At 37.9% G+C, this 21909-nt stretch overlaps 1 protein-coding gene across 1 annotated transcript; it reads right to left on the minus strand.

Annotated features, from left to right (window-relative positions):
* Window positions 1–1700: 1700 nt before the first annotated feature.
* Window positions 1701–21501, minus strand: LOC139948506 (cyclic AMP-dependent transcription factor ATF-6 beta-like). Its single transcript, XM_071946672.1, has 14 exons — window positions 21320–21501; window positions 15935–16023; window positions 15051–15183; window positions 14122–14207; window positions 13429–13657; window positions 12020–12219; window positions 10964–11041; window positions 10357–10464; window positions 9639–9745; window positions 8817–9107; window positions 7836–7926; window positions 7340–7522; window positions 6440–6524; window positions 1701–5942 (listed from the first exon to the last, which is right to left on the minus strand). The coding sequence occupies exons 1-14, from the start codon at window positions 21390–21392 to the stop codon at window positions 5710–5712; spliced, it is 1986 nt and encodes a 661-aa protein (XP_071802773.1). The 5' UTR covers window positions 21393–21501; the 3' UTR covers window positions 1701–5709.
* Window positions 21502–21909: the final 408 nt, after the last annotated feature.

A 21909-nucleotide genomic window follows, 5' to 3' on the forward strand; every position in this document is an offset into this window, starting at 1 on the left:
GTATCATACTATGTAAGTACCTGCCATTCTTTTATCTACTACCCTTCAGACCATGTGACCTGTCACATGACTAGTGCCTGGAGGAAAAATGGAGGAAAACAATGGAGGAAAACAATATCTTCACTCGCAAGGAATTTACAGACTGTACAAATTGTTTTATCGATTTTCACGCTCGTGGGACATGACTACTATATTGCCTCGGTCAATGAGCCATTTTATTTTGTTTATTTTGTTCCTCAGCTCCCTTAGGAGTTCCCATCTACTACCAATATGGGCAAGTACGAGCGGCGACCATTTATCAACCACTAGTCAGTGTTCCATGGTTAGCTATGCATGCAATACATTCTGGGTACCAGGCAAAGTCGCCTAATTGTCGACAATAAGCACCTTGCTTGAACGTGCTCAATATGTAACGCACCAAGCCAAATCAATGAACCATCTCACAGGTACCAATTGTACCCTTGGGTGAACAGAAGCAACTATAAGTTAAGTGTCTTGCTCACGGACACAAGTGTCATGACAGGGATTCAAACCCTCACTCGATGACTCAGCCAGCAGAACTTGCATAGGTTGCACTATACCACTGGGTCATGTTGTTATAACATTATTCCGGCACGTTAATCCGAAGGTCGTTGGTTCGAATCCCACTCTAGTCAATTCTTTGTTCAACCCCAAAAATCATTTCAAAATTTACCCAGTCAGTTTCCCTTTTGGTTTATATTGATAACATTATTCCCCCGAACAAAGATAGAGACACCGCCAATATACATGTAGGGCTAGATAGCTCAGTTGGTAGAGCGCCGGCACGTTAATCCGGAGGTCATTGGTTCGAATCCCACTCTAGTCAATTCTTTGTTCAACCCCAAAAATCATAACATAATTCAATAACATTGATCCCAAAACCAAAATGGCCGACCATTACCACAACTTAATGGCAGAGCTTCATTCACACTATAACAGCTCACATTTTCCCACAACACGATTCTCTCTTTTTGCAGCACAAGAAGACGAAATCATACACATAAGTACTACAAATTGTGGTGTTTGTACATTTTACAATAGAGTTTTATTTAACAAATACTGAAACAAAAGTGTAATTTTTGTCAGTTTAAACTGACATATGTAGAACCATAGAAACAAAAACACAAAATACACCGAAATCTGCAACACAGAATTAATGGTAAAACCACATGAGTGCATATCTTCACATTCACAAATTTGCAACAGATATATTGGTGTAACATTATCAGCCCCCAAAAAATCAGCCCCCAAAAAATGTACGAAAGATTTAAAGGGACTTGGCTGTATTGGGCACTTTAAAACCCCTGTATACAGGTACACAGGAAAAATATTTTCAGTTTGTGACAAATAGAGAGCACGGTGAAAGTGGGTGCGTTCGTTTAGCTTTCCTGGGTCGACCCCGGTGTGTGGCGGTTTTTTTCCAGGACGAACGTGGGTAATTATCTGCACACGTTCGTCCGGGGAAGCTAAACGAACGCACCCTATGTTAGAACTGGGGGAACATTTTGAACCACAAGCCCTGTGGTCTTGTGAATTTTCCCCCCAAATTCGAGCCATGATTATCCAAATGTATGGTCCTTCAGTTAAAAGAAACACAAGTTCATGGAGTAAAAAAATTTAAAAAATAATAATCAATAAAAAATAATGAAAACTAAAACACGTTGACACTTGAAAGTGTAAAAAACATTTATCCTCACAATTTTGACATACTCGAGTTTGCCTCTGCAAACATAAATAAAACAACTACAAAACAAAATTTGTAAATTGATTTCCCGTTTGTTTGTAAAAATGATAAAAGGATAACTGCACAAAATGAAAAGTCAAATTTCAGACTTTTTACGAACCTTTGTATAAATGCTACCCTTAACAAAATTTAAGAGCAAACGTAAGTGAATAAATGAAGGGCAAACAGCTATTCCAACTCACACTTTATGTCAATTATTTTACAAGCAGCATTTTTTCATTCATTATGAGCTGAAAGGAAAATTCGTTACGTACTTAATTAATTTGCTTAAAGGCACTGTACACGTTTGGTAACTGTCAAAGACCAGTGTTCTCACTTGGTGTATCCCATCATAAGCATAAAAAAACCAAGCCTGTGACAATTTGGGCTCAATCGGTCATCGAAGTTGCGAGAAAATGATGAAAGAAAAAACACCCTTGTTGGACGAATTTGTGTGCTTTCAAATAGGAATAAAAGACTTCTAGCAAGAAGTCTTTTATTATTTTAGTGAGAACTTACCTCTTTCTCAAAAACTATGTTACTTCAGAAGGAGTCGTTTCCCACAATGTTTTATACTATCAACAGCTCTCCAATGCTCGTTACCACGGAAGTTTTAAAGTTAAGATTTGTTTTGAGTAATTACCAAACGTGTACCTTCCCTTTAAGACCTCAAATACCTGAATTTAAAACTTTTGAAATGGTGTATTAAAGGCCTTAAACTTTGATGGTTACATTTTTAATACAATTTAAAGGCAGTGAACACTATTGGTAACTACTCAAAATAATTATTAGCATAAAACCTTTCTTGGTGACGAGTAATGGGGACAGGTTGATGGTATAAAACATTGTGAGAAACGGCTCCCTCTGAAGTGCCATAGTTTTCGAGAAAGAAGTAGTTTTCCACGAATTTGATTTTGAGACCTCAGGTTTAGAACTTGAGGTCTCGAAATCAACCATCTAAACGCACACAACTTGGTGTGACAAGGGTGTTTTCTTCTTTTATTATTATCTCGCAACTTTGATGACCGATTGAGCTCAAATTTTCACAGGTTAGTTGTTTTATGCATATGTTGTGATACACCAACTGTAAAGGCTAGTCTTTGACAATATTACCAATAGTGTCCACTGCCTTGAAGTATTCACAGAAACCCTGGATAGTGAAGACGTTTGCCTAGTTTCCCGACGACAAATGAGTAGTTACAGTGTCAACATGTAAACATTGAATCTGTTTTGGTAATCATAATTTAACAATTTCTACCACAAACATCATGACAGAATTATATTTCATAACATAAAAAGTGACCACAACATTGAAGACAATATGCACAAAATGAACATTAAAAACAAATAAATATTACCTTGAAATGGTACATTAATATATAAAAAAAATGGCAATACATTTTGTTCAAATTCTCATCTGAGTTTTCTTTTTCCTTTTTTGTTCTTTCGTGACAGACAAAGTGAAAAAGACACTGTGTATCATATTAATATCAACACTAAATCTACACAAAAATCATTTGTCTACAATTATATCAATAATTAAATAACTTGATCTGAGTGAAATATTGAATTGATCGTTACCATAGAAACAGGACACAGAAAACCCCACGCTTAGTCACTGCTGAAGACGCAGCACATCGCTACCATGAATCATGCATGTACCCCAAAATGCTGGCACATGATGAGATTGCTTATATGTCGGAATTCTGCGTATTCGGCCAATAGATCGTATTGAACAACCCCTTTTTGCTATCAAAAGTCGCTATCTTGTAGGGCATACTGCATGCGCGTCCAAACGCGTACATCATCGAAGCACGCAGCACTCCCGGTTTGATTTCTACGGCATATGCACGCACAAACACACCCACACACACGCACAGACGCCATCTTGTAGGTCAGATATTTTAGCAGCGTGACGTCATATTCATCACGGTCTATATCCTCCGCTTAAGGGCTGTGCGGCAATTTCTGCGCTAGCCGTGTAAGAGAAGAATGCTTATTACAAGCCGAATGCACATAAATATACACAACACAAGCAATAACTTCCTTGCAAACCTTTGAAATATGCTCACATGGAGTTGTAAAATGACATGTGTCCATACACATACATGGTCTCACAACAGTGTAACAAATGACTCTGCTTTTCTGTGTTCGTTTTCAATGAACTTTAACATATGTTAAAAGTTACCCCTTTTGCCAGTAAACAAAACTAAAAATCTAATAAGATTCTTAAGAAAAAACACTAATAAAAAAAAAGGAATAGATTAACAAAAAGAAACAAATTTTGTTGACCATTTCTCCTGGGTTTGTTATTTTCTATTAAAGAAACCAAATCTACAAAGGAGCTAAATATACCCCCCCCCTTCCCTCAGGCCCAACAAACAACACCAAGAAACCACAAAAGGTAACTGGAAAAAAATGATTGCATACCAATCGGGACACTGATCTTTATTAAAGAATTGCATACGTGACCCCCTTTTTTCGTTTTCAAGGCACAGAGATTGTAATTTTATGTTTTTGTCCACGTCTTCGACGATACAAAAATAGCTCTTACATGTAGACTCCCAATAATGTATGTTAAAACCTTAGAAAGATTTACACTTGTTTCCACAGCTAGCTAAGTACATGAAGATAAAATCCCCTCCCCAAACTGGTAGTTATGCCTGTTTTCAGTAACAATTTCTGCTAAATGGCACTTTTTCTCCGAATTCATATATTAATAAACCCCCTGGAATGTAAGTCAGTTTTTACAGGCCTGCAATTTCATCTTTGAGAGGGCAGATCCATGTTTAATGTTGTGAAGAGCACTTCCAAACTTCTGAAGGGGGCACCAAGGCGAAGACCAGGGCAGCGGAGGGCCGTGGCCACTGTGACCTTCGATATACATTAGTTCCAGGGGCTTAATTTCATAGTGCTGCTTCGACAGAAAATATTGCTTAATGATTTTCTGCTGAGCAGAAATGAGCAGGATACCAGTCAGAGTGTACATATAACATGGTAGTTTGGCTGGTAACCTGATAACCTGGTAAGCAAAATGTTATTGTGCTTGGCTACCTTTTGTGCTTAAGCAACTCTATGAAATTGGACCCTGGCCTGCAGCTCCCCTTTTCTCCGCACTGAATATTCCACTGGCCGGTAACGCTCTTTTAAAGCAGAACTGTTTAAAGCAGAACTGTTTAAAAGAACCGTCTTTATTTGTTTATATAACCCTAACATACAATGTATTCCACTGGTTTAGAGTTGTCATGGCAATACAAATTCGATTCTCCAAATTTGTTCTCCAAATTCGGTCTCCGAATTTGGTTTGGCATCTGCGTGTCTTTGTCGTCTACTCTTGAACTCCACGAGTATTTCAGTTTTCCATGGAATAGCCAATGACATGGATCTTCTTCAAGAACACTTGTATGACGATTTCATCGGTAGGTTCTGTCTTTGTTTTTTTTAGTACAGGGCTTTTCAAACACGTAGGTCATCCTTGTAAATGTTTTTATTTATCAAGGTTCAAGTCTTTTCCAATCATGCTTTTCTTATCCAGGACGATTTCATCAGAAAGTTCTCTTCTTTATAGTACAGGACTTTTTAAACACGTAGGTCATCCTGTAAAGGTTTTTTGCCTTATCAAGGTTTTTTTTCAAACCATGCATTTGTTTGGCCATAGAAATCCATTCAGGACAATTTCATCAGAAAGTGTTCTTGTTTTTTAGGACAGGACTTTTCAAACACGTAGGTCATCCATGTAGCAGTTTCTTCCTCCAATGTCTTTTCCAACCATGCTCTTGTTTGGCCATAGAATTTCATCGAAAAGTTTTCTCTTTTTGTTTTAGTACATGCCCTTTCAAACACGTTCGTCATCCTAAACGTTTTCTCCGTATCAAAGTTTTTTCCAACCATGCTTTTGTATGGCCAAAGAAATCCTATCCTTGTATTTGTTACAAAATATTGCACCGTGCCGCTTCCCCACGCCTTCAAGATGGTGGTAGGGTCAGATTCTTGGGATGGTATGAGTGATCGGCTCCTTCCGACGACGTGGGTCGCTCTGCGTCGCTTTGTTGGTCTCGCACCGTCGTGTGGTTGGCCACAGTGTTGTTCTTCGCCCCAGGGATGTGGCCTTCTTTGATGTACACCATTTTGGTGTTCATGACCTCGCAGTCGATCTGCATCATCGAGATGTGATCCTTTGGCGTGTTCAGCGACGACTCTGGAAAAGAAAATGGGAAAAAACGTTCAGAATTCTCCAGACGACGATCACAGCATACTGATCGAAACGTCATGCTGAAACCTACGGTTCTCTTTCTGTAATTTCACCATGCAAAGTTTCAAATCCTACCTAAAAGCATGTACTCGGCCAATTTGTCCCCCCTTCCTTAAACCAGGGCCCAATTTCATAAGGCTGTGAAGCGGAAAATAGTGCTGAGCAAATTTCTTTCCTTAGCGAAAAATGGGTGGGGCACCAGTCACAAAAATGTAAGCTTGATGGTCTTTTGGCTGGTAACCTGTTTGGTTTAAGCAATATTTTTCTGTGCTTAGAACTTTTCAGTGCTACAGGCTTTATGAAATTAGGTCCAAGGGCCATTTTCATAGAGCTGCGTAATACCTTGTAGTTAAGAAATGAGCGCTTTGAAATGCCCATCGGGAGACGATGAAGCACTAAATAAAAACTGTGAGTTATTATTATTAATGTATACGTGACCTTACCATTGACCCCTACAGAGGGCATGACTAATGACATCCTGGGCCTCTGGGTATTATTGTGGGCTGTAGCGGGTAGCAACATGTGATCCTAGAAACAAAATAAACAAAATTTAATAAAATAAATCCACAACTGAAGACTTTAATGAGAGGTATACATTTGGTAATCACTTGTAAAATTAATGACAATAACAACTTTTAGACAATAAAGTATTTTGAATATCAATTCTCTTTGAAGTAATGTTGTTATGGAAAAATATATAACTTTTTATCCCCCCAAAATTTGCATCTAAGAAGCCCTGATGACAGTAAGACTTCCCAGATTGTGTGTTCCAATCATAAACATAATTGCTAGAGCTGCATTTTTCGGCGATATCTCAAAAACGTGACAAAATTTTGAAAGGAAATTGCACCACAGCACTTTGTAAAACATTACTTGGTGCTATGAAAAAGGAGTAGGTCTCATAATTCAAACGTAGTCAAAACATACCATGAAGGACAATACTGAATGTTGAAGCGCTTGAGCGTCACCGAGTAATGGATATGAGCGCTATATAGGAAGCCACTATTATTAATACTATTATATTATTGTTTGGTTTGCGGTAACACCATGTGTGTATCTAGTTGCCAGGTAGAGTTTGTTCTTAGAGAACTGTCTTGCTTTATTCTACTGCCACGGAGTAGATAATCGGAGCTTTAAAGCTTTAAAGCAGGACAGTTCTCTAAGAACAAACTCTACCTGGCAAGTAGATACACACATGGTGTTACCGCAAACCAAACATACATTGATACCTCACCATGCAATGCCTCAAATCCTATATTATATTATTATAACTACTATGCTGACGGTATTATCGAGTGGGGGTTTTATGCAGAACAGATCCGGTGTGATATAAGTTTTCTTACCCGTCTAAACGACACGACATAGAACGTGTCGTCTCGCCTGTTCAATGCATCCAGGAGACTGTCGTAGGTCCGTTGGAACAAACTGTCGTAAACTTGTAGACTCCTCTCGTTAGGGTCGACCTGGAGGGTTGGCGGCGCTCTCTTGAAGGGGTTGCGTTTTGTCGGCTTCTTCCTTGGCGCTTTCTGAAAGAGAAGACGTTTTTTTCACCATGGTCAGGCTTCCGACTTTCTTTGTCACATTCACTCTATACAACACTGATTGAATTTCATGGTACATAAAGGGGACCCGACCAATTTCAATCACCTTTTTAGTTAAGTTTAGTGCTCTTATACGCTCGGCCACGACACCCCAGGGCAATTCCTCAGCCCTGCATCTGTTTCAGTGGTGTGTCTGTGTTTTGTCTTGTTGTTCATGTATGTCTTGATGCTGTAGTTTAAAAGGCCTTTATTATGGGATCCACAAACGAACAAATTGGGTAACTAAGTTGTTCCTCACCATTTTCTGTTTCTTGATCTGCTGTTCTTTGTTGTACTTCTTCTGCTCGTCTTGATGGTTCTGCGCCCATCCCATCAGAACATCCGCAAGTCTGAAAAAAACAAAAACATTCTCCAAATCATAAACTATTTCAAACTTTCTTCTAAACGACGACTGGTCCTACTATTAAGCTCTATTATTTGGTTAATTCTTTAGGCTAAGCGCTGTGTCCCCATCTTTTATGAGTACGAGCGCTCTATCAACTTGAAATCAACTTGTGATATGATATTGCAGGCTGGCTTAAAGGGTATACTACTTTTTCCTAACAAAAAAACACAATGTCCACAGATTTACATTAAACTTACACAGTTTGAAGATTATGATAGTAGAAAGCTTCCCTTAAAAATTTTACTTACTGAGGTGCTATAGTTTTTGAGAAATGAGTATAAGTAATAATTTTCGTCTCGGTTTTAGCATGTACATTTAAAGCGTATTAACCAGTTATGCTATGGTTTTGGTATATTATCTTGACTGGTTAAGGGGATTTTACATGCTAAAATAATTTTGGTCTCATGAGACCAAAATTTACTTGTGACTTGTTTTACTCATTTTACTTTTGAAAAAGTACCCGAATCCTTTAAAGGGTTTTGATACCATTTGTCATGTTTGTAGTGAATTGTTTTGGCCATGACATGAATCCCTACTCACTGTGAATGAAGATGTATGTAATATAATTTACCTGTAAAAATTTCAGCTTCATAAGTCATCAAGTTTATTGGGAAAAAATCACAGTACAATGTTTTCAGGGAATCGTGTAAATCTGCTCATTTCTCAAAAACTACAGTACCTCAGCAATGAATATTTAAAGAGGGGATTTCTACTATCATTTTCTTTGAGCCTTGTGAGTTTAATGTAAATCTGTGGATGTTTTGTGTTTTGTGTCGTCTAAAAAGTATCCAAAGCCTTTAAGGGTCCATACAGTTCTTTAAAATCTCTACTCACCTATGTGACTCTGTCATATTCAACTTCGGACAAGAAGGTCCTCCCTTGGACAGCATGTACTCCGCCATGTCCCTAATGACCATCAACTCTTTACGGGTCATCGGCGACTCTGGCACGCCCTCGTTGTTTGTGGTGTTAAATATCCCCCTATCTATCGCAATCTTCTCTGCCTGTTGTCGCAACAAGCCATCCGGTGATTGGTCGTCGTGAGACGTCGAGGGCTCTGAATAACCAAGGAGGGCTCGGCCGTGGTGCGTCGCCGAGTAGTCGTCCTTTTGTGAGCTAAAAATACTGTGGAGAGGAAATGTATGGGTAGTTGAGATTGTGTTGAAATATGCTCTTTGTGAATAGATATATTCGTTGTGTCAGTGGCGACTCAAATAACATCTTGCTTATTAAAGGCAGTGGACACTATTGGTAATTACTCAAAATAATTGTTAGCATAAAACCTAACTTGCTAACGAGTAATGGGGAGAGGTTGATGGTATAAAACATTGTGAGAAATGGCTCCCTCTGAAGTGCCATAGTTTTTGAGAAAGTGGCAATTTTCCACGAGTTTGATTTCGAGACCTCAGAAATAGATTTTCAGGTCTCGAAATCAAGCATCAAAGGACAAAACTTCGTGTGACAATAGTGTTTTTTCTTTCACTATTATCTCGCAATTTTGACAACCGACTGAGCTCAAATTTTTCGAGGTTTCTTATTTGATGCACATGTTGGGATACATTAAGTGAGAAGACTGGTCTTTGACCATTACCAATAGTGTCCAGTGTCTTTTAAAAAAAGCCCAAACATACTTGAATAGAATTGAAACCAACAAACCTGAATGGGGCAAGATTGAAGCCCAAGAGTAGCACTAATGCAAAGAGGCAAGTGGTGGTCTTCTTAGCGGACGGTAACATGGACTGAAGCTTCCGCAACCGATTGTTCTGGGGAAAAAAAATGCAATACATTTGTTCTTTTTTGTTTAAATACTCATACAGACCTGCCAACCGGTATGATTTTGTTGTATTTCGTTCAAACTTTTCAATTGAAAATACGACACTACGATTTTTGAAATGTAAGGTTTTTGTTTCTCGATTTGATTTGGTTTTGCAAAGCGCTTGAAAAAGCAAAATGGACATTATGTTGCATGCGGATGATATTGAATGGTCAGACAGTAGGAGGGTTGACTGTGTACTGTGTAGATGTATTCACCACAAGGTATAATTTTGCAGGCTAGCACAGTTTATATATCATTCCTAACCACAGTGGATGACAATGAACGGTCAGCAAGTAGGAGGGTTGATTGTGTATTGTTTAGATGCATTCACCATGTGATATCATACATGTTTTGCAGACTGGCAAAGTTAATAATATCATTCCAAACCACAGTGGATGATATTGAGTGGTCAGCAAGTAGGAGGGTTGACTGTAATTTGTTTAGATGCCTTCACCACATGATAATATTTTGCAGGCTGGCAAAGTTTATCAATCATTCCAAAATCACAGTGGATAATAATTAAACGGTCAAACAGTAGGAGGGTTAATGAATGCCTACCTCTTTTTGCAGCTCTTCAACTCTTTTCCTCAGTAAACAATTCTCTTCTCTCAGTCTTGTATTTTCGCTATCTATGTCGTCCATCTTTCCTTCAAGTCCCTGTAAATACTGGAGACAAAACAGCAACAAATAAACAAAAATGTAAACAACTGACTTGAACTGAAGAATCAAAACAGGAACATTTCAAAACAGTACAACGGACGTCTTAAAATAAAAAATAAAAAAATACTAAAATTTTGTCACTGGTAAAACCAAAAATGGATCTGACAACGTATTGGTATCTGACACTTATTTCAGGTGCAGGCCAGACAACTCAATTAAGCATTACTTAATACACTGCCAAAAAACAGTAAAACAAACAAAAACACAGAGTGTACCTTTTAATAGTAATAATAATAACAAGTTCTTGTATAGCGCATTTTACAACGAGTGGGACGTGAAGCAACGACCTCCGGATTAACATGCGGGCTCACTACCAACTTAGCTATCCAGCCCTCCGATGGAGGTATCCCCATTATTTATAAATTTGATACAGTCTCTTTCCTAAGGTTGTGCTTTATTACTTGAAATTAAACAAAATGCATCGATAGAAACACTTTCTACTTACTTCTTTTTTCTTCTTTCGTGACAGGCAAGCTGACTCTCTGTTCTTGATCATGCGCTGTTGCCTCTTCCACGCTCGCATCTGAACAACAATCGAAAGGTAACGCCCTTTATTTTATATAATTATTTTTTACAAATGGACGTCAAATAAATTGCGCCATCAAGTCGCCATCATATGAGGTAAAAACAAAGATGATAACACACAGCTACAGTATGTACGTGCAACGCACAGGATGGTCCAACGAGCAACTTTTTTTTTACCTTAGCCGAGGGCGCCCATCTCAAATAGCATCATGTGCATAGACCTTTTCGCAAATACCATTGCGCAAGCGCAAACTGTTGAATGAGGTGCATGCTGGTCTAGCTAGTACCCCAATTTTGATAGCTAGCTAGACCAGCATGCACCTCATTCCACGTATATTGTGCGCTTACCGAATATTTGCGATAAGGTCTATTTAGGGTGCAATGGCAATGGTTTCAATTAAAGTATGCACTGTCAGAATCATACTGTAAATGATGAAAAACTATGACTTCCTCAGTTACAAAAATCAATTGAAGTTGAAATTTCAAACATCATTACAGGGCTGGGTATGAGCACCACCCCCCCCCCTCTTCTTCTGCTTCCATGCCTGATACCTCACGGAGGCAACAAAGGCCCCCCATGCCCCCTGGGCCAAATTTCATAGAGCTGCTAAGCAGAAAAAATTTGCTTAACATGAAATTCCTGCCTCGTTAAAACAGGATTACCAACCGAAATTTCCACGTGCTTTTCAAGATAACCAAGCTGAATACCAGTAACAAGCAAATCAATTTTTTTGTTTTGGTAATCCTGTTTTTTATTAGGAAAAAATGTCATGCTAAGCAAATTTTTGTACTCAGCAGCTCTATGAAATTGGGCCCTGCTCATTGCCTTGGCGCCCTTGAAATGCTCCAGTAGGAATTTATCATTTCCTCATAGGGTGTCCTTCACCAAGGAGAAAACGCCTTGGTGCTCTTTGCCCTTTCAAAAAAGCAACATTCATGTACAGGCCTGCGCTGAAAAACAAAAGATATTTCTTACGTCAACGTCGGACGGCATCCCTTGCTGATGTGGCTCATCAGGTGTCACTGCTATTGTTGTCTTGGTTGCTATGGGAACACTGGCTACGGACTGGCTGGGGGACATTTTGGCTTGTTTGGTCGGCGGTGGTCCACACTTTATAATGCCCTGGGCGGTTAGCTGGGCGACGTCGGCTTGAGTTAAAACAAGAGGTTGTCGAACTGTGAAAAAAAGAAAAAAAGAAGAAAAAAAAGACATTCAAAATCAATTTCAAAAAAATGTTCATGGTAAATGAAAAGCTCTCACAAGATTAAATAACAGGTCAAGTCAGTTCAACTTAACGCCACATTTATTTTCAAGCCTAAAGCCTGTCTCAGATAAGGGTGGCGTTTATAACGATATCAAAAAAGGGAAAGGAAAAAGGTGAGTCTTTAGAACTTATCGAAATCACATAGAATTACAGAATTCCTAATGGAGGGAGATAGTTCCAAATCATTGGCCCAGCTACACTGAAAACTCTTTGAACTAGAGGTTGCCCCTCCAAAACTCAAGCTCTGGTGATTCTGTCCAGCAGAGTGTGGGTTTGAAATCACGCTTGAGACACTTGCGTCCTTGAGCAAGATACTTAACCATAAGCTTCTCTCAATCCAGGGGTAAATGGGTACCTGTGAGGGCAGAGTTGGTTCTTGTGATTGGTTAGCTTAGTGCGCTATATATTTGGCAGCACGGATTGTACACTCCCCAGGGAGCTGAGAAGGTTTAAGGAATGATTTAGAGCCAGTGACAAGGGTTAAAAATGTTGAAGCGCCATGAGCTACACTGCGTGATGGACCTGAGCGCTATATAAGAAGCCACTGTTATTATTAGGCCTGGGCGAATTATTCGAATATCCGGTTAATGGCGAATAGGTTTTCCTATCCGTAACCGCGAATGCCTTTTTTTTCTTAACCGGATATCCGCATAGAGCGCGAATAGCTATTTATAAACCGGATAGTTCTGTAATTACAACCAAGTAACCGGATATTCTTTAATATCCGAATATCCGCGGACGTCGGGCTACAACTGACATGAATGTTTTGTCTGAATCCTAATGAAACTTCTATTAAGACAGTATAAAACAGCATAAATTAAGTATATAACTATGCTCACCTCCGTGAAGAGTTAAAACAATGACATTTCTGACGTAATTTGTTCAAAGATTACAAAAGTTTTCCTTCACGTAGAGTCATCCACGATCAAAAGAAAAAGCAAATCGCCATCTTTAAATTAGATCCGGTCATTTTTATGAATGAACCGAGTGACACTGTCTAAAACTAATATCAATCCGCCCAGAAGATCTCATTCACAAACGAACAGCGCCCTCTAGCGACAAAAATTCACTATTCGCCCAGCACTAATTATTATTACTATCATTATTATTATTAACTCACCATTTGTAGAAGGTTTCTGGATGTGTCCCGTTGCGGGCTTTGGGGCGATCGGCATCCCCTTGGGCTTCAGAGTCTTCTTGGGCCCGATGGTAATACCCGTCGGCACCACGGTAGTAGAGCAATTATCTGTCCCGTTGGTCAGAGTGAAATTTGAGACGTCTGCGCTGTCCCTCGGAGGCGTCAATGGAGGAGACTCTAGTTTGACTTGGAGGTAGGGGTTGGGAAAATTCTGAAGTAGGGGAAAAGAAAAAATTTCTTGTTATATTTGAGCTTTAAAGACACTAGTCACTATTGGTAAGTGTCAAAGACCAGTCTTCTCACTTGGTGTATCTCAACATATGCAAAAAATAATAAATCTGTGAAAATTTGAGCTCAATTGGTCGTCGAAGTTGCGAGATAATAATGAACAAACAAAAAACACCCTTGTTGCAAAAACTTGTGTAGTTTCAGATGACTTATAAAAGGCTTGAGTGAGAAATTACCTCTTTCTCAAAAACTACGTTACTTTAAAGGGAGCCATTTCTCACAATGTTTTATACTATCAACAGCTCTCCATTGCTCCTTTTCAAGTAAGTTTTTATGATAACAAGTATTTTGAGTAATTATCAGATGATCAGACGTGATCAACGCCTTCAAGGTTGGTTATATAATTCATGTCAAATTATGAGAGAAAGACAGGGGGAGGGTACGTACTTTGACTGCTGGGAATGTATCTCCTGAAGCGTCTGATGACGACGATGAGGGTGGGGGCGACAGTGGCTCCGATTTGATGATCAGACCTGGGAGGGGGGTTGGGGAGAGAGAGAAAGAGATCGTTTTTAAATATTTAACTTACTTTTTCATTACTGATATTAATGAGTTTGATGCAGGGTAGATTTGGACAATGACCGAGTGTTTAAGAGCACGGAATTCAAAATCTGGTGGTTAAGTCATCAGAGTGTTGGTTCGAATCCCAGTCATGAAATAGAACTTACTTTACATTACTGATATTAATTAGTTTGATGCAAGGTAGGTTTGAACAATGGCCGAGCGGTTAAGAGCACGGAATTCAAGTTCTGGTGGTTAAGTCATCAGAGCGTTGGTTCGAATCCCAGTCATGCAACTGAACTTACGTTACATTACTGATATTAATGAGTTTGATGCAAGGTAAAATTTGAAAAGTGTATGGTACATTGTAGGGTGTCATGGTCTAGTAATTAAGAGCATCGAATTCAAAGTTTTGGCGGTCAAGTCATCAGAGTGTGGGTTCAAATCCAAGTTATGACACTTGTGTCCTTGAGCAAGATGCTTTACTAATAAATGCAGTTGCCACGGTCAAAGGTCACCAAGAATGTTGTGGGGTTTTTTTCCCCACTTGGTGAAATGGACAGGTATATACGTTCACAAGATTCCTGAACAAAACTTGTTTTTTAAAATACCCAAACAGGTTAAAAAATTTGCCTAGATCCTGTAGATTTGGACACCAATGGTGTACATGTAATTGGGTAAGTGTTGCCACGGTCAAAGGTCACCAAGACTCTAAGATTTTTGTTGCCACTTGATGACATGGGCATGTGTATAAAAATACAATTGTCAAAATCCCTGATAATTAAACTACTACATATTTGAGACCCTTAAATTACCCCCTATAGTGCATGAGTTCTGGTCTTGGTCCTCCTCCATCCATTGGTTCTGGACGTCAGGATTAAGAAAGTCCGTCAGGCTGGTGTTATCCAGCATGGTGTGATCAGTCGGGATGTGGTCCATCGACTCCGCCTGTTTTTCAAAAATAAAGAAGACAACAACAAAAATTTTTACTTTACAATCTTTTCCACATTTTCTCCGAGCAAGAGAGACTTGAATTGTCTTGTCCTCCATAAAGCCTGTAAGCACAAAGACTTGCTAAGCACAGAACAAAATATTACTTGCCACAAACTGGTCACCAGCCAAAAAATTCCCCGCTTCCCCGTGAAATACACTCGACTTCAGCACAAAATTCCCTGTTCCAAAAGCAACGATTATTTGCTATGGTGAGCAGAGCCACGATGACCTTGTAAAGACGCATGTTCACCGTTTTACGTAAAAGAACCCAGCACACATTTCGGAGAAAGGGTTTGCCACAGTATTTTTAGCATGGTTGGCTGCAGATTGCGCTACACCATCATTCCCCTTGTAAACTCTTTCAAGGTGATGTAAAAAAAAAAAAAAAAAGGTCACATAATAAATATTTAAAAAAAGCTCGGCATACATGTACCTGCCAGTAAAAAAAATGTGTCCTTTGCGACGCTTGTTGGATGCGATACAACACCATCATGTTGCTGTTTATTGTAGAATCGCACATAGCTTAAAAGTATTGGCAGGGAAATTGAACAAATTGTCCGTAGGGGTTTGAAATGCATTTAGCGAGCAGACCACTCTTAAAAAAACGCACGTTCAACACAAAAATACCCCAAGCAAAGTAAACACAAATTTCCAAATTGAGCACACAAATTAATCAGAATCTGTTAGGCTGCCAATTGACACGTACCTGGTAGCAGGCGAAATCTCGCACCAGTTCTTCGGCGTCCGCAAAGCCATTATTGAGATGGTCGTCATAGGAACGGGTGAAGTCATCACCTTGAGTTTTAATACAGATAATGAGAAATTGATAAACACCCATCGAAAAGCATTTTATGATGGAAAATATCATGACACAATAGCGCAACCTAGTCCTTGACCATTTGTTTAAGGATTGGGGTACATTTTGTAACACAAAACACAATGTCCACAGATTTACTCTAAACTAACACAGTTTTAAGATAATGATTTAAGAAGGATTCTCTTAAAATATTACTTGCTGAGGTGACCGTAGTTTTTGAGAAATAATTAAAACAATGTCACAAAAATATGTTTTAAAATAACTGCTAATTTGTTTTGTAATTTTAAATGTTTCCCATAGACTTCAAATGGAAGTGCCCCTTTGCAAAATGAAAACAGCCTTGCCCTCTCTCTCTCTCTCAAAAAAAAAATGAAATTCCTACCCGGCAGCTGGGCCCAATTTCATAGAGCTGCTAAGCACAAAAATTTGCTTAGCATGAAATTTCTTCCTTGAAAAAAAAAACATGATACCCAACAAAATTTCCATTTGATGCGTAAAAAAATATTGCCTGTACTGATATCCAGCTGTTGTTTGCTTATCCTGAAAATCACGTGGAAATTTTGTTAGAAATCCTGTTTTTGTGAAGGCCAAAATTCCATGCTAAGCAAATTTTTGCGCTTATCAGCTCTATGAAATTGAGCCATGGTCTTACTGCAAAGTAGCCTTCACGAACAGCTTATCATAAAATATCTATCTTTAAAAAATTGCTTTATTTTAGTTGTTAATATTTTAACCCATTAACTTACCCCCCAAAAGTATAACAAATGATAATAAAATGAGTAGGCCTACAGTGTATGTTAATCATTCCGTGGTTGTATGGTCACAGCACAGTAGAAAAAAAGGAGAAAAAAACTGTTTATTTAGGTACTGTCAACTGATACCAAATTTAACAAACGCTCTTTACCAGGTGCAGCTGTAGTTTTTTTTTCAATTAAAAAAGAGAGAGAGATAAACACATAATACAAAAATATGTCACTCATAAATTATGTTGCAAAGTCTATTTGCAATGTTTTTCCCTTTCATATACATGTATATAGCACTACCTAATACATAAATTTTATGCACACACATTTAAATCCATTCTACCACCGCGTGTGTGTAATGCCATTAAAATTATTCATGCATAATTGCCCCTCGGTCCTCGAGAAAAAAAAATGCAGGCAAAAAAAAACTTCAAACATTCATCGTCATTAACGACAAAGTGAACATTTGATTATATTTCTACTTATTGCATTGTACCAACAAATACAACTGTACAAACAATTTATCAAATTGAAAAAATAAAAATAAGGAAAACACCACAAATATTTTTTTAAATATTAAATAAAACTAGAAAAAAAAAACACAAAGTCTTCAAAACATAACTTACATCTGTAACTAACAACCACACACTTCAAGATAAAAAAACCTAAAAGCCAAGTGCTACGTGTACTTAAAATAAAGGAGGTTCTATTTATAACACCCGGCTTTGTCAAATAACTACAGTTCTCCTTTGTTTGTGTTTTGCTCTATTGTTGAAAACCTGTTCGTATTAGATATTAAAAAATATATGAAAAAACCCCAAAACAACAAAAAAATGTAAAAATATAACAAACAAACAAACACTTCTAGTTGAAAAACCTAAAAGCCAAGTTCTATTTAAAATAAAGGAGATTCTATTTATAACACCCGGCTTTTTCAAATAACTACAGTTCTCCTTTGTTTGTGTTTTGCTTTATTGTTGAAAACCTGTTCGTATTAGATATTAAAAAAATATGAAAAAACCCCAAAACAACAAAAAAATGTAAAAATGTAACTAAACAAACAAACACTTCTAGTTGAAAAACCTAAAAGCCAAGTTCTACTTAAAATAAAGGAGTTCTATTTTTAATAATAATAATAATAATATCGAAGTCTTATATAGCGCACGTATCTACCTAACAAGGTACTCAAGGCGCTGTCGAATAACTACAGTTCCTTTGTTTGTGTTTTGCTCTCAATTGTTAAGACCTGTTACAGGCGTAGTTGCGTAGTCAAAGGCCAACAGTCATCGCACGGACCATCGTGATAATGGCACCACGGCCTTGAAACCCATAATGGCAAATTATGATAATTTTTAATAAACAGCGCTGCCTGTCATTCTAGTTGTAAATATTTCCACCTTGGCTAATAAAGGAGACTCTATTAACATACGTCAACCTAGAAAATATGGAATAATTTTAAGATAATTTGTACGGGTTTGTGTTAATTTGTTTGCATACAAAAATGTTTACTTCATTTTCGTGTACAGGTTGTAGTTGTAAAATTAATAATAATTATTCATAAAAAACATTCAAAGTTGGCAGCCAGAGGCTGAATTGCGTTTATACTTTAAAATACATACAGAGCATAAGGAAATATATATATTATTTTGTTATATTACAGAAAAACATAAAGAAACATAAAAATAATTTCACTATTTGTGTTATTAAAATTTTTTGAAAAATTAACCAGGCAGTAACTCATCACCAAACTCTTGCCAATCCCTCCCCCAACCCCACAGAAAATAGTTTTTGATTAAAATAAAATAAAAATATAAAAAAATAATACAAATTAAAGGGAAGGTACACGTTTGGTAATTACTCAAAACAAATATTAGCTTAAAAACTGACTTGGTCATGAGCATTGGAGATTTGAGAGCTGTTGATAGTATAAAACATTGTGAGAAACGACTCCCTCTAAAGTAGCATAGATTTTGAAATAGAGGTAATTTCTCACTAAAATAATAAAAGACAAGCTAGCTAGAATTCTTTTTTTCTTATCTGAAAGCACACAAGTTCGTCCAACAAGGGTGTTTTTTTTCCATCATTTTCTCCCAACTCCCATGACCAATTGAGCTCAAATTTTCACAGGTTTGTTATTTTATGCATATTACGGATGATTATTTCCTGCGTTGCGTAGACATAATCGCTGCCGGACTTTGAGTGAAAATGGATATGGGGTGATAAAAAAGGCGCTAATATTCAGGAAGTCAGTATGGCGCTGTAGTGTCTTGCCTCACGTTCCACCTCTGGGGACCATGGTTAGAATCCTACCGGGGGCACTATTGGGTTTTTCAGTCCCTACTTGACTTCGTGGGTTTCCCTAGAACAATTCTCTAGGGTTTTCCTCCCACTTCTAAAACTGAAATTTCTTCATTGTCTTCTCACCATGTCTAGATGCTGAAAAGGCTTTGACAAGGATTATCATAATAATAGTTACTAATGCTTAAAGACAGTGGACAGTATTGGTAATTGTCAAAGACCAGTCTTCTCACTTGGTATATCTCAACATATGCATAAAATAACAAACCTGTGAAAATTTGAGCTCAATCGGTTGTCGAAGTTGTGAGATATAAAATGAAAGAAAAAAAAACACCCTGGTCACACAAAGTTGTGTGCTTTCAGATGCTTGATTACGAGACCTCAAATTCTAAACTTGAGGTCTCGAAATCAAATTCGTGGAAAATTACTTCTTTCTCGAAAACTAGATTAGATTTTGAGGTCTCGCAATCAAGCATCTGAAAGCGGCACACAACTTCGTGTCACAAGGGTGTTTTTTCTTTCATAATTTTCTCTCAACTTCGGCCACCAATTGAGCTCAAATTTTCACAGGTTTATTGATTTATGCATTAGTTGAGATACACCAAGTGACAAGACTTGGTACTTGGTACTTTAATCCCTTTACAGCCCCATTTGGGCTAAACTGGAAAGTGACGTCAACTAGGTGGATAAGGTGCCAAAAGAAAAAGATTAAAGGTGCACTTTTTACCGGTCCTACTAAAAGCCGACAACAAGCCGACAACGCCGACAACAAGTCCAGAGCGCCGCCAACAAGCCGCCAACACGTTTTAAATACCTCAAAAATGGCAAATAAACCACATACATTTTAGAACTATATGTGTTCTGTAATATAAACATAAAGTTAATGTAAAAACTTCACAAAAAGTGTGAATTTTTAACCAGAAAAAAACTTCACTTGCACGGAAAGCGGTCGGACGCCATCTTGGCTTAAAAACCGTGTTTGGACCAGACCATTATGATACGGGTAGATTTAGCACTTATCAACAACAGAGGGCGGGCTTTATGTGAAGACCTTCACTGCAGTGTGCACAGTGCATGACGCCCGCCCTCTATTGCTAAGTCTGACTCACCCGCATCATAATGGACTGGTCTAAACACGATTTTAAGCCAAGATGGCGTCCGACCGTTCTCCGTGAACGTTAAGTTTTTTTTCTGGTTAAAAATTCACACTTTTCGTGAAGTTTTTCCATTAAATTTATGTTTATATTACAAAACACACATAGTTCTAAAATGTATATGGTTTATTTGCCATTTTTGAGGTATTTAAAACTTGTTGGCGGCGCGTTGTCGGCGCTATAGACTTGTTGTCGGCGTTGTCGGCTTGTTGTCGGCTTTTAGTAGGACCCCTTTTTACAGGTGCAGGAAAAGAAGGAAAGAACTTAAAGGACAGTATCGCCATGCAGAGGCTGCATTGCTGTGATGGCATGGCTGATGTTTGGAAGACCTGTACGGATGGAGTTATGTGTAGGACAGCAGATGGTGGGAGCCTGTTCCAAACTGACATAGCCCGTTGGAAAGAAGGCATATTTGTATACATTAATGGTTGGAATAATTAAGGAGGTGTATTTGAGTGGGTGATCGACTCATTGTGAGATATGAGTAGCATGTTGAAAGCACTGTGGGAATTGACTAGGTTGTAGTTAATTTTGTAGTACAGTGTGCATTGTTGGATTAGGCGGCGAGTGTGAAGTAGATCCCAGTTTAATTGTTCTACAAGCGGTGTAACATGAGTAGTTGTGCGATAGTCAGAAGACGAATCTGGCTGCTCTCTTTTTTGAATCTGTTCAAGATGGTTAATGTTGGTAACAGTGTTGGGATTCCAAACTTCACTTGCATACTCAATTTGTGGACGAACTAGTCTAGTGCTGTGTCTTTGACAAATACCAACAATAGTAGTGTCCAGTGTCTTTAAAATAATATTTTTTAATATTAAAAATGTTAAAAAATTAAAATAATCCATCAAACTGTTCCAAATTCCAACCAAAATATACTTTCCCTTTAAAATAGTAACGAGCAGGCATTTGTTTACCCCCTTTATGTTCCATTGTTCTAACAAGCCAACCGCTTTAAAATTAAGTAATGTTTACAAAACGGTCGAGTTGACTTTGTTGTTAAGAAATACAACAAGCTGCAATCAAGATAAAATTATTTTACCAACAACAAATTAAGCCAACTATTACTAAATCTAACTCACCAAAGTCTTCCGATGAGAGCAAGTTATCTGCTAAAAACCGCGTATCAGATGACGAGATAAAATCCAGGGCCATTTTCCACTCAGAAAGTGTTACAAACTTGCCCTACATAAACGAGAAACTCCCACTTCTGTTTGAGAAACGTGTGAAAATGGTTGCGTGGATTTCTACTATAAAAAATAGTCTGCGCCCCGGACATACAACACAACGATAAAGTAGGCGGCGGCGACCAAACAGTTTTTATATGGCATTTTTTGTACTTCCCCATTCATGGATCTTCCATTTATTTGTATGGGGGAAACATAGCTGTGTAATGGAAATTAAAATAAAAACAAGTTTTTTTAAATTACTATGTCTCATTTTGGGGGCTTAAGATGTTATTAATATTGTGTTACATTAAAATTTACGAGAATTGTTTGTGTAGAAAAATGCTGTACAATTTCAAGCATGAGTCAAATTACAGGATAGAAGGGAGTAGTTTAGTCACAGACTAGACACAGTTAAGAATAGTATATTCCTGAAAAATGGTTTTGACGATGTCTGAACACAACTGTTAAAACAAAGAAAATCACCCCACAACAAATGTTTAAAA

Source organism: Asterias amurensis, chromosome 15 (genome assembly GCF_032118995.1).
Source record: "Asterias amurensis chromosome 15, ASM3211899v1".
Lineage (NCBI taxonomy): Eukaryota > Metazoa > Echinodermata > Asteroidea > Forcipulatida > Asteriidae > Asterias > Asterias amurensis.